Source organism: Alternaria dauci, chromosome 5 (assembly GCF_042100115.1).
Source record: "Alternaria dauci strain A2016 chromosome 5, whole genome shotgun sequence".
NCBI lineage: Eukaryota > Fungi > Ascomycota > Dothideomycetes > Pleosporales > Pleosporaceae > Alternaria > Alternaria dauci.
This window is the reverse complement of record NC_091276.1, coordinates 2,857,212-2,870,532: the sequence shown is the minus strand read 5'-3', so window position 1 is coordinate 2,870,532 and position 13,321 is coordinate 2,857,212. Positions and strand designations below refer to the sequence as shown.

At 43.2% G+C, this 13,321-nt stretch overlaps 1 protein-coding gene across 1 annotated transcript; it reads left to right on the top strand.

Moving 5' to 3' along the window:
- The first annotated feature begins 606 nt into the window (after positions 1-606).
- ACET3X_006364 (uncharacterized protein) lies at positions 607-2,162 on the top strand. The gene is made up of 2 exons (XM_069452568.1): positions 607-1,066; positions 1,113-2,162. The coding sequence occupies exons 1-2, from the start codon at positions 663-665 to the stop codon at positions 1,957-1,959; spliced, it is 1,251 nt and encodes a 416-aa protein (XP_069306724.1). The 5' UTR covers positions 607-662; the 3' UTR covers positions 1,960-2,162.
- The last annotated feature ends 11,159 nt before the right edge of the window (positions 2,163-13,321 follow it).

The following is a 13,321-nucleotide window of genomic DNA, read 5'->3' as shown; positions in this document are numbered from 1 at the left end:
AGAGCTTACTGCTTATAGAAGCGGGTCGCGCGTGAGGTGGATAGACCTTAGTGCCGCCGCGCAAGCGTTGTACGCTCAACGCCAAATCTTTTCGCTATCTGCGTGTATACAAGTTTTTCTCCAGGCTCTAGAACTTGTATAGCTGCAAGCGCAGCGTCAATAGGCTCCATCTGCGGTGGTCGCGGCGTGGCAAAGTTGATGGTGGTGGTGGTTGGTGGGGCGGAGCGGGCGTTTCGCCGTCCGGCACGATAGCGCTTGCATAAATGCGGGTTAGCGCGTGTACCGTACGGCAGGGCAAAAGTGGCGGAATAGAGTTGCTAAAATCGACGGCAGCATCTACTTGTCTCATCAAAGTTGGATTTCACAACATCACTAGTGCCTGTAGCATGTTTCAATTCTAACGTTACTTCCAAAAGCACCCAGGACCATACATTAGTCAACACCTGATGAACAGCACAAGTCCGAGATCCTTGTCAACAGTATCAAAAGCCACAGCGCTAATTCAACCAATCAGGTATTATAAATCGCCATAGCCACCAGCCATGCGGGTCTTTGATGTACTTAAAAACCCCGCCTCTCTTTCTCTTCAGCCATCGTCAAACGTTCAGTCTAGCATCAATAACACGTCAATACCTCGCACGTGCACCGCGCTATTATCTTCGATGGCAGACCCTTTAAGTACTACGGCGTCAGTGGTAGCTCTTGTTACAGTCACGGTTCAGTCAGTCAAGTCGCTCTACGAAACCGTCTCACGCTTCAAAGGACGGGACAAGACCTTGCAGAGGCTTCAAGATGAGCTCCAAGGAATCATTGACATTTTGGATTCCTTGAAAGAGGTGGCTTATGCAGAAGCATCCATATCTACACTTCTCCGAGGGCCTATCGACCGATGCAGCGAAGTATGCAAAGAATTCGAGGAATCCATGCGATCTTTCAACCAAAAGGGCAAGGCTGGCTTCCGGGATTGGGCTAAGCTAGAGTTCATGAGGGGGGATATAAACGAGTTCATTGACACAATATCTGGGTACAAATCCACGATTACGGTTGGTCTAGGCACAATCACCATGTATGTCGGTATTACAGTTCCCGAACTTCGCTAACGAAAATACCAGACGTGCTGCCAAAGTCTCTCAGCAGGCGCTAGATGAGTACAACGAGATGATACGAGACACAGTGTATGAGCTCAATGTTCACTTGCAGCGAGTCGACGAGAAATTGCAGCGCTATCCAAACTCGAACACGTCCACCACAAAGGTTAACCTTGGCGACGAAAAAGAAGTCACTCAGACATGTCTCCGTATCTGCGAAGACGCAAAAGAGTTTCTCGAATCCCTGAACCGGAAATCGACTGTGTTACAAGATGGGCAAAACGCCACTGGAAACGGTGAGCAGCAGAGCTTCGAAGCACAAGTACTCACACGTCAAGCTCTTGACAAGAACCGGGACAGCTTTGCAAACATCATAGACCATCTCCAAGATCGGCTACAGTCATTGATCCTCAAAGATGGTCCGAAAAGTGACGAGGAAAGAAGGCGTCTGTTGGAAGACATCAATACATCTAAGCAGTGCTTAGAGGTTTGCAAAATTGCAAGCGAAGCCTCGCCCCAGAAAGTCTACAAAGTTGGGGAGGTTATTGCTGACGGCGACAGCGATCAAGTAGTGGCAAATACTCTGGCTGATCTGTTTGACGTCAAGAAAGCGATTTCCAGAAACAATGCAGCACAGTTGGTCGGCTCCATGTCAGGGGAGGACCTCCGATTCTTGGCTGAAAAGCGTTATGCAAGTCGATTTGGCGCCTTTGCTCCAGAGTCCAGTCCTACCAGCCACCCCACTCGAGTCGGGACCACGGAAGGAGAGAGCTGTTCGAGTCTTCATCAGACAAGTGCTGTAACTCAGGCTCAATCAGGATTTAAGCGTGAAAAGGCATCTTCGAACGAGATGAGGAAACGGATGAATTAAGAGGGAAAGTCGTCGGATATTTGTTCGTAAACATCTGCATGGCGTTCAACCCGACCGCCCATATTTTGCTGAGTATTGGCACGACGTGGGTGAAGCATGATTTTGGGTACACTCTACTTTGAACCATACTGTCTACCGAATCTTGGGGCGATTTGACTATAGACTTTGTCCGAAAGACAATTTCTGGAGACGCACAATAAAGCCATTTGTGCAACTCTTGGCTTTTCAAAGGACCAGAATCGTGTTCTTTCTTCAGCCTTATTCCTACTGTTACAAGTAACACGAAGCGGTTTGCAAGCTTATCCCAATCCTCCCAACACAAAATTACGTTGCTCTTGCTACCCTTCTTGCCAATGTTACAAACAACATCTGCAACGTGCATACAGCGTTGCTCTACCATAGGAATGCTTAGAATCTTTTACAATCTATTGCACATACTGCCGTGATACCAGAAGCTAAACAGAGTCGCTTCGCGCATCGCTACTTTAGCTATCGATAGGCAACGCCGTACGCCCTATAAGCAGGCGCCAATGCAAGATTTTGTGGAGTGGTCAACAGTACTGGTGTATTCAATCTAACGAGCTTTTCATCCGCAATCGGTCTTCATAATTGGGGTCATGACCCGCTATGCGCTTCGCTGTCCTCTCCTCTTGCTCGACATACCATGCTTCGTCACCGGAAGCAATTCTGTCTTCAGATGTCTCTGATCTCTTCCGCTTTCTGATTCCAGGAGCGATCGGATCCTTACTCAACTATCCTCTCCGGTCTGTTCTCACCTCCGCTGCGCTCCGAGAGCAGAGCTGTTGAGCAGAGACCGACAGGTCCTTATTCTGGCTACCGATCCCATCCTCCACCAACCCTTCATGAGCGAAATCGATAAGGCGTTGCCGCAGGCCTTGATGATTGGTAGGCTTTCCGTCACGATCGCGGAACGTCTTAGGATACTGTCAGCCATGGCAACATAAGCAACTTTTCTGCACCTCAGTATACATCAACTGCAATCTCCTGCAGGGGTGTGAACCACGCATGTCCGCCACACAGACAATGTTGCCTTGCGCGAGCCTTTCTTGCCATACTCGATGTCCAACCCGACAAGGCCTCGTATATTTGTATCCGAATCTAAGAGATAGTCTTTAGCTAGTCGGCTCAGTCTCTTTTTTCTTCTGTGAATATGCAACCTCGATGATAATCTCAGGGTGATGTGCGTTGTCGTGCCGAAAAGACGCATCAGGTTCGTATTTCGATTCCTTGCCAGGTAGAGCATTGTCAACCGGAAATTATATCTCAGTAGACCGAGCTGGATTCACCTTCTTGGCGAAAGCCGCCGCATCGCCTAATCCCTCACGGAACAGTTTTGGTCCACTCCAGACTGCATCCTCGTCCAACGCGATGAGCACTTCGTACACGGCTGTAGGCATGCGAAAAACAAGCCGGTATTTCCAGGCGTCGTAGTCATCGAACCTTCGCAACTCCTCGTCTTGCTCGAGCAGACGATGCACCTTATCAAACTTCCCTAGCAGAAGCGGGAGCCCCATCCACGGGTCTCATTTGCTGTGCTTCCTAGCTTGGATATCGTGGAAGAGTGCGATGACTCGAAGACCTTGCACAAACAGTTTCTCGTCGGCTGGCGGCGGTATTAACGGTAGGTCTGCAACACTCAAGGGTTGTGCAATTTTCTAATTTGGTTCTCAAAAATTTTGTGTCAAAGACATAGTAGTATGTCCTACGGGATCGCGGCGTCGAACAAGTGCTGTCGCGACGAATAGTTGGTTAGTTAATTCCTACACAGTTTTAGCCGCGAAGCTCGCAGCTACGCTTAGTTAATAGGCATAGCAGACAGCTGACGCAATATAGACCTTAATCTACACCGCCCTAATCCACTCTCGAAAGAGCTATCTGTCCCTAGAGGCCTACTATATCTAGCTTCTATCTATAATTATATATATTTCGTCTTTAGAGGTAACGTGTTTACCTATATTTATATTACTTAGACTATTATCCTATATATCTACTATACTTAAAGCCTTATATAAGTAGCATTATTTTAAGGCTTATAGAGGTATAGTTACCTTATACTTTATAACTATAATAGCTTTAGTGTTACCCTAGCGTTTAGCTTTTATATATATTAGCTTACGCTTATACCCTAAGGCCTGTAATATCTTCTCTAAACTCTAGTATTCTTTAGTATTATAATACTATCTACTAGGTTCCTATATAGCTATATTTTATAGTATAACCTACTACTAAACGCTATAGTAGTAGTATTTTATTATAACGTAGTTCTTTAAGAGTAATACTCTACTTATATATACTATTAAGCCTACTAGGTAGGAGAGCTCTTACGTAAATCTCCTTAGACCTTTTTAGTTATATTAAAGGGGTACTACTCCTTAAACACGTAGGCGATAGTAGACGAGGCTATCTAATAATCTCTAAGTATATAGTAGTATATCATAGTAGTATACTAGGTGTCTATAAGGTAATTTACATAGGAGGTAATACTATTTAGCGCGGGGGCTTATTAATGCAGAACGCTATAGGTATTATCTAATAGCAATAGGCTAACTAGGAAGCTTATTAGTGACTATATTATATATATTATAACCTATATGCGCAAAGGAGTGTCTAGGCTCCGTTATCACGTCTTGCATTGCTGTATCGTGGCTAGATAGCTGCCGCTGTATCTGGTAGACGTGTTATGTTAAGTAGCCTAGCTGTAGATTCTGTTCGTCCGTGTCTGCCAGGGCCGCAACAGCTACTCTACAGGTCCCAGACCGACACGGAGGGATGCGTGATGACCTGTAGAGACCATTATAACCGCTAGCTGATGTTTTTGAGGCTGTTGTGATGGGTGGTTCCAAAAATTGATTTCTCGCTGTTTGTCGTGTTTCGATAATTAGGGCTGATTCCACGTGTTGGCTGACGCTGCGCGTTGGGTGCACGTGCACAGTATGTCGGGAGCGATTAGCCAGGATTGCTCCACCACAAGCCTTAATATGGCATGGATTCTGTATCATGACTGTGACTGGTCAAGAGCAGTGTTTGTCTTGTTGACGCACTCTGTACTTTGCACCACTGCTGCAGTTAGGTGATAAAATCAGGCTCTAGCATGGACTGCCCCTGGAATACGTCTTGATTGGCGCATTTGATAAGGCGTTCACGCCGCAATAGCGGGGTTCACCTGCACCCGTAACCCAGATGTACCTACTAATTTGCGATACCTACTTAAATAACAAATCTGTCTACGTTATCGTTCTATTATTAAACTATATCTCTTAACTTTGTTCTAATCTAACTCTACACGATCTAAAGTCTTTACAATAGCAGATCTAATTAGCGCTGTATTAGCTATTATCACGCTAGTGACGTTTAGTATAAAGTTAAGTTTAATATTATACTAGACCTTTAAAGACTTAAACAGCTATTATAGATGTGTATAAGAGCTTAAAGCAGAACTAGATACGCTAAGTTTAGTATTAGCGTCCTTACACTAGGCTATCTTAGACAATAAGGGAGACTTTCTACTTCTAAAGCTTACCCTATTTAGATGTAGTAGTGCTTACGTAGATTTTAATATAGTTGTTAAGAACGTAGCTAAGTAATCCTATAGTTCTCTAGTAAATTTTTAGGACTAGGTAAGGCTTAAGTACCTTAGAGACGATATTAAGGGGTTTAAAGCCCTACTAGTTAGATATAAGTCTATTATTACTATCGCTCTTTATAATACTAATCTATAAGTATACATAAACCTCTTACTAACTTAACTAGCACCTTACATAATAGACAGAAAACTACTATTATAGTGAAGGGGCTTAATGAGTACTAAGAGCTAATAGAAAACACTATGCTAGATCTTAAGGGTAACCTATAGAATATTAATAAAAAGTTATAAGCTCTTGTCACTGCTAGTGCAAATGCTAGTTAGATAGATTTTAACAAATAATAAATCTAAGTTAAGTAAGATTGCGTACAGAAATGCCTTAATATCTGTGCTGAGCTGTCGTCGCACGCCGAAAAGGGGCAGTCTTCCGCGTCCCAAAACCTACTCCTATCGCCAGAAGACTATGGCGACCAGGTCGATCCTCTTAATGCTGCGGCTTCAGCTCGACAGGCTACAATCACCGTCCTAGGCGATTGTAGGGAAAGACTTACCTATACATCTTCACAACTCAACATCCATCTTACAGACGTCCTCCGCCGACTAGACACTCTCCAAGGGCAAAAATTTGCATACCCAAATTTCAAAGAACAAAGCAGAATGCAAGGAGAAACTAAAAGCATTAAGCAGAGTTTGGCAGTGTGCGCTAAGGCTTCTAAAGATGCTTCCACGGATCGAGTTAATATGTTTGATGAAGTGTCACTTGGCGAGGATGGCTATCAAATCATTGTGTCAACAGTTGGGAATTTGATCAACGCTCGAAGAGTTTCGCCCGGTGCAAGGTCCACACAGCTGCTGGGGCAGATGTTCGACTTGACGCTTCAGAGTATTGGCCAGCGTCGAGGTCACAGCATCTCGAACCAGGATCCTTCAAGACAGGAAGACAATACATCATCGTCTGATAAAAGACATGGTTCATTTGCTTAGAAAGGGCACAAGAGGAGCACGAACAGTCAGCATTCTAGAAAATCTAGGGCATCAAGAGTGATGAAGCGATGACTTAGTCAGGTATCGCGAAGCAAGTGAAGGCTGGAGTCAGTTAGCTGTTGAGAACGGATGCGGAGGTGACAGGAGCCGTTTCTATCCTCTAAAGCTGTCACATGTCCAGTTATCGCAACATTCTAACGAAAGCGCATTTTTCAGAAGTACTCCAATTCTTTTCGAGTGTAGTGCGATGAATGCCCACATTGAAGCATGACCGGCTATATACAGACAGATAAATACCGATTGGAGGCTGTTATCCGCAAAAATACAGTAGAGAAGAATATTGAGCCGTGATAGAGAGTTGCATATACCGGTTCTAGCGCTATGCGAACCATCTCAAAGATCACCTATCCTTTGTAGACGAAGATGTTTCGCCGCACAGAAACCGCGTCAACCCAGCGTAACGCCCTAACTTCTTCTCCACGTGCTGGCGTGCCGTTTGTCACGTGCATTGCTGCATAGAGTAGACGAACAAATGGCCAGTTTTCCTAAGGTATCGTTTTGGTTTGGCTTCCCCTCTTCTTGTATCGAATGGAAACCTGGCTTGATTTGAGAATGCGAGTCTACTCAGAGCGCGAAAAGACCCCTGGAATTTATTGGCTGGGTGTGTTATAGGTGAAAATCCTGGGCAATGAGTGGCAAGATCAACTTGTACGGCATTAAGCTAGACATCTGGCCACTGATCAATAAGGAGCTCTTGTACAAGATTTTGCGACCCTAGTATGACGTCGTGGATCGTTTCGCGGAAGCTTCGCACGTGAATCTGGGCATCTGCGATATACAGCGTTAAGCCATCTTGCGACCATGATATATTTGCTTGGGGGCTCTCGCGCCGAGTAATTGCTCGTCCATACTGAAGCCGTTCGATGAGGTATCCAGCAGGTGCGAGGCTTCCTCGTTGAAGATATTCGGGTCGGATGTGCTCACGCAGTCGCTGTGCTTGGTCGTCGTAGGCAGTACGCTCAGGCCCAGGAACTTTGAGACGGTTGTATGGTGCAAGTGGCAGTGAGTTCTCAAGTATGACCAGACCTTCCACCCACAGGAGCGCTGATATGAATGGGGCATAGTCGTAAGGTTTGTGGAAACAAAGCTCTGTAGAATGGATTCCCTGGACACTAGGAAAATGCAACATGGCGCTACGGTTCATGTTTTCATCGTGCGACAGGTCTATCCAGAACATGATAAGAAGCTGGAAGAGACTCTTACAGACATTATCCAACGATGATTGTAGCAATACCCCGCAGTCTGCCTGTTTGCAGGTAGCAGAAAGATGGTTCCAGATGGGGTTCATCATGGCCAGCTGAGATGTAGTCAGCTGCAGCCCAAAGATCGCGCTCGTAGGCTCCTTTGTGTTACGCGACAATGCTGATGTCCAGAATATATAGCATAGAAACCGCTCGTGGATGACGTAGTATCTTCGCCGGGTTGGTTCACGCTGAGGTCGCTCGAGCGGGTAAGGAAGGAAAGATGGGGTCCAGCTCCGAAGCCAGCATCGCAGTACACACGAAGTCTGCTTGAGCGTCACTTCAAATCGCTGAAACACGTTCTTGCCGACCTCTAGTATTTCCCAAATGACCCTCTATGTATGTGCTGGGCTCACGCACTCGAAACCACTCCAAAGACCTTATACAAGATCCTTTGACGTTCTTGTTGAGGATGATGTTGCAGCTGCGACGGCGATATGGATACGCTTACGAGCGAATCACGTCGGCCATCGATAGCCTCGAAGCCCAACGGTATTCTCATCGTGCTCTAGCTCTGCATCTAGAGCTACTCCGCTACCCTTTCAAGAAAGCACTGTTTCCTCCTCTTCGTCCTCTATCTGCACCAGGCATTCCTCTTCACTTGTGTAGTATGCTTGCTCCCAAGTTACTTACTGACTAGAGTTGTTACCTTGAGTTATCACCGAGTGTTTCAGAGAGTACGTTGTCCAGCTCTACAGATATGTTACACGGGGTCAGGCTATACTTCTCCAAGCTCGGTCCGTACTAAGGTGAGATAGACTAGAGCGGTAGTCCGTGAGGATATCTGGGAGGTTCAGGTCGAAAAGAGTTATCGATGTCAACCAAGAGGTAAAAATGATCCAATCCTATAACGATAGAGTTTCCAAGGGGGTTGACTCGAGTGGCGATCGCGATTTCCCGAAAGGGTTTAATATTGGAAAAGGGGTAGCTCCGTGCTACGATACCTGAGTATGGTCTGAACCGCGACTCATATTGGTTAGGACTTTGTTACCTCATACCTTAATGATGTTTTTCATTACTAGAGACTGGGTGTGTGGTTTCTTTCCATCTCAACTTAGGCCCAAGCAAGCTTCTAGGATCAGGAATAGCATGTAGTTCATAGATGTAGTAGTGTCTTCTTTGCATAACAAGTCTACATTAGTAGTTTTTACGCTTAAGCCTATATCTGCTTAAATTTACTATTAAACTCCCCCTTTAAATATAGAAACGCTTTTAGTACCTATAGTAGGCGTATGTCTATATCGTCCTAAACTCTAAATAGAGCCTAGACGGTAGTTAAGGCTAAATCTTTACGTTCTTATCCTATATTATTATTACTTCTAACTATTAAACTATTATCCTCTAATTCTTTATACACGTCGCTACTACCTTTTAGATTAGTTACGTCTACTTTAAATAGTAAGGAGGGTTTTATAAAGTTAGCTAAAGCTATTATAATTATTATAAGGATAAGTAAGAAGTCTAGTTAGTTATTAGTAATAATCTTTAATATTTTAGAGGAGATATACTATTTAGGTAGAAATAGATATTAGACTTATAGATCTTATTTATATTCTCTAGGGTATTTAGATTACTATACTTATAGAAATTATATAATTATATATTAAGTAGTACTATAGTTTCTAGATAGATAGGTAAGTATAGTATAATAGCTTCTTTAAGAAAGACACCTAAACGTACTATACTATAGAGATTAGAGATACTACTAAATTTATTACTATAGCCTAGAAGTAAGATAAAGGGGGAATAAAGAACTATATACTAATACGTATTTAGGGTTATATTAAACTAGTTATCTAAATAATTAATCTATATTCTACTTAGTAGTAACGCGTTATCTAGATCTTTTAGATACTAATCTATAAAAGTTTTAATATAAGTATAGAAGACTACTTAGGTTTTACTATTATAAGCTTAAAGTGTCTTCTCTACTTTCTTTAGTAATAGTAGTAAGAAGATAATTAAAGGTAACTACTTTATAATATCTTTAATAAACTCTTTATCTACGCGTTTATATTACTACTAACTAAATATTATAAGTAATAAAGGTTAAATCCTCCTTATATAAGGAAGATAGGGTTAGACTCTAAGGGAGAGTTATAATAAAGGAATTAAGGACTAAGGTATAAGGTATACTAAGTTATATAGTATACTATTATACTAAGATAGTACTATTAGTAATAATAGAGCCTAAGAGTAGTAGTAACTGTTAGTAGTAGAGATAGCCATTAGTAATAGTAGGTTAATAGACTAATAGTAGGACCTTAGGTAATAGGTATAAGAATATAGTAGATCTTATTATTATACTTATTATAGTTAACTTAAATAGTTTATCTCTTATATAGATTATTAACTAGTTATTCTATTATTTATAGAATTAGTATTATTATTCTCTTAGTTATAATAATAACTCTTTTCTACCTAATTATTCTATACGCTACCTTATAAACTATTACTAACATCTATCTTACCTTAGTATAAACTAAGCTTAAAGAAGTATAGTAAACCCCTATATAATAGATATAAAATAATATAAGTATAAGTATTAACTAAACGTATTAGGGATTTAAATTAATATCTAAATAGAGATTATAGAAGTAGCCTAAACTAAGGGGGACGTAAAAGGCCTAGGTAGAGTTCTTAGTGTAGTATAAGTAAGTAATATATCTAGTAAAATTAATTAGTAAACTATAAAGTTCTAGTAAGGATTAGTGTTAAGGATACTTAATAGAGAAGTAAAGATAGTATAGAATAGCTATCTTAGATTTAAGGGAGCTAAGGTAGAGCTAAGGCTAGGAAAGAATAGAGTTAATTATATAAATTTGTTACACGGGGTTAGGCTATACTTCTCTAGGCTTAGTCCGTACTAAGGCGAGGTAGACTAAAGCGGTAGTCCGTGAGGTATCGTATGGAATAATCAGGTGGAAAAGAGTTATCGTTGTAACTAAAGGATAAACAATACTAATTCTATAAACGATAGAATAACTAGTTAACAATCTGTGTAAGAGATAAACTATTTAAGTTGACTACAACGAGAGTAATAATAAAACCTTTCTATCCTTATATCCTCGTTGCCTTGTCTATTGCTATTACTGCTATCCCATCAGTTATAGCCTTCTAAGGGATAGTTATGATAGTTGACATCCTGTATCGACCTGCTATCCTATCCTTGGCGGGATGGCTCTTCTTAGCAGGATGTCTATTACGTGATTAGCGCCCTGCACTAGTTATTACCTTCTAACGTAGTCGCCTGATGGTCTCTTACTATGCGACCTGCATTAAGGAGAGATCCTTCTTGTTACCTTGTAATATTATCCCCCCCTTTTAGGCGTATTGTCTTGATACCCTGGATTTTCGTTTTCCCGTGCCTAGCGTGGTGGTGGAGGCGGAGGTGTAGGTATTCCTGTGGTGTCGTAACCTCTCCTCCTTCCTTTCCTTACTTCTCCTGACTATGCCTAAGGTTCAATCGTCCCGTCGCAACCGTCCGTAGAGTTTAACTGCTGAGCGTCGTGCCCGCGCGACTTGAGTGTAAGAGTAGGGTCTTGAGATGACGTTTCGTTGTAAGCGCTGCGAGGAGAAGAACCTTTGTTACTTTGTAGATACTGTAACTGGTCGTTGTGCCGGCTGTATTTCTGTGAAGGCTGAGTGTAGCCTGTTTGTTTCTGAGGAAGAGTAGGAGAAGGTTTAGGCTGAGAAGCGTAAGAAGAAACTCGAGATTGCGCGTGCGGAAGAGCGTCAGGCCCTCGCGATAATGGAGACTGCCCGTCTCCGTTGTGAGCTCCTAGAGGTTGAGGCGCAAGAGCACTCATACGCTGATTGAGATCTTGCTATCCTGAATCTGTAGGATCGGGCGAAAGAGCAAGCTGAGGGGAACCCTGCCCCTAGTATAGACTTTTTACTAACTGAACTATCGCTACCCGGACTGTCGACTGACTTGGGCTGGTTACAGGTTGACGCCTCCTTCGATCCTTTTTCTGACTTCTTTTCTTCCCTTGAGGATCCGGTCCTCTCCTCTCTGGGTGTCTCCGGTGGTACTCACGTACCTGTGACTTGCAGTTCGTCAAATTTTCCTTTGGTTCCTAAGTGTTCTGGCTCTCTGGCCATCCTAGCTACTTAACCAAGTATTTCCACTAACGACCAATTTTCTGTAGGTCCCTAATCTCCTTGACCTCGTACTCGTCGTCTTCGAGCTCTATGTCGGTAGCTAGCTCGGCATCTGGAGGTGCTCTTTCTAGGAGTTTTTTGTGAAAGACAGGGTGGATGCGCATGCCTGGTGGGAGTTGGAGTTTGTAATTTACTTTGCCCATTTCTTCTAGAACTTCGAATGGTCCTACTTGGAGGTTATCTAGTTTCTTGCTTGGTCGCTTAGTTTTCAAGTTCTGTCGTGACAGGAAAACTTTGTCCCCCTTCTTAAAGGTTGGTCCCTTAATCCTTTGCTTATTAGCCGCTTTGGCTGTTGTGAGGTTCCTGTGAGCTATGTTCTTGCTTAATTCGTCGTGCAGTTCTCGCATTAAGCGGGCTTTGTCGTCTGCACCTACTGCGATACTCTCTATATCTTTCGGATCTTGATAAGTAATCGGCTTATATCTGTAGTTCGCATAGTGTGGCGAGTACTTAGTCGTCGCAGACCTAGTACTATTGTAGGCTGATTGTGCTGTTGGTAAGAGTTTAACCTAATTGTCTTGCAGCTTGTTGGCGTACATCCTTAGATACTGTTCTAGTGTCTGGTTCGTTCGTTCCGTCTGGCTATCTGTTTTGGGGTGGAAGCTAGTCGATAGCTTCTTCTTCACACCTAACTTTGCTAGGAATGTGTTCTAATACTTGGAAGTGAATAGTTTATTACGATCGGTGATGAATTCTTTAGGTATCCTATGTTCTGATATAAGTGCCTTGCTAACCTCATACGCGCATTCTTCTGCTGTAATGGTTTCTTCTGTGGGCATAAACTTTGCTCCTTTCGTGTGACGACACACGATGACTAGGACTGTGTCGCATAATCTTCTGGATCCTGGTTCTAACGACTTCGGGAGCTTTACTATGAAGTCTATTGTTACGCTGCTCTATGGTCTTGTTGGTGGCGGTAAGGGTTGTAACAGGCCATAGGGCTTATGTCTCTTGGGTTTGTTCTGATGACAAGCTAAACAGTTGCCTAGGACGTCCTGCACCTTCGCTCGCAAGCGTGGTATCGCAAACACCTTTGATAGTCGCCTAACCATTTCTTCTAGCGATGTATGTCTATACTCTAGGGACTTATGCAGTTCCTTGATGAGACTCGATCTCATGTGTGGGGGTACATATGTTCGATCGCTTCGAATCATATCTCGGTACTCTCGCTCGTCTTGTAACAGTTCGTCGGAGCCGTTCTCGTCAGGCTCGAACTGCCAGCTGGCCGCTCTCTGCTGCTACTGCTGCTGAAGTGTTTCTACCCGCTCGGCCACCTTAGCTATCTTAGCTAGTTCCGGCTGGTTGTAAC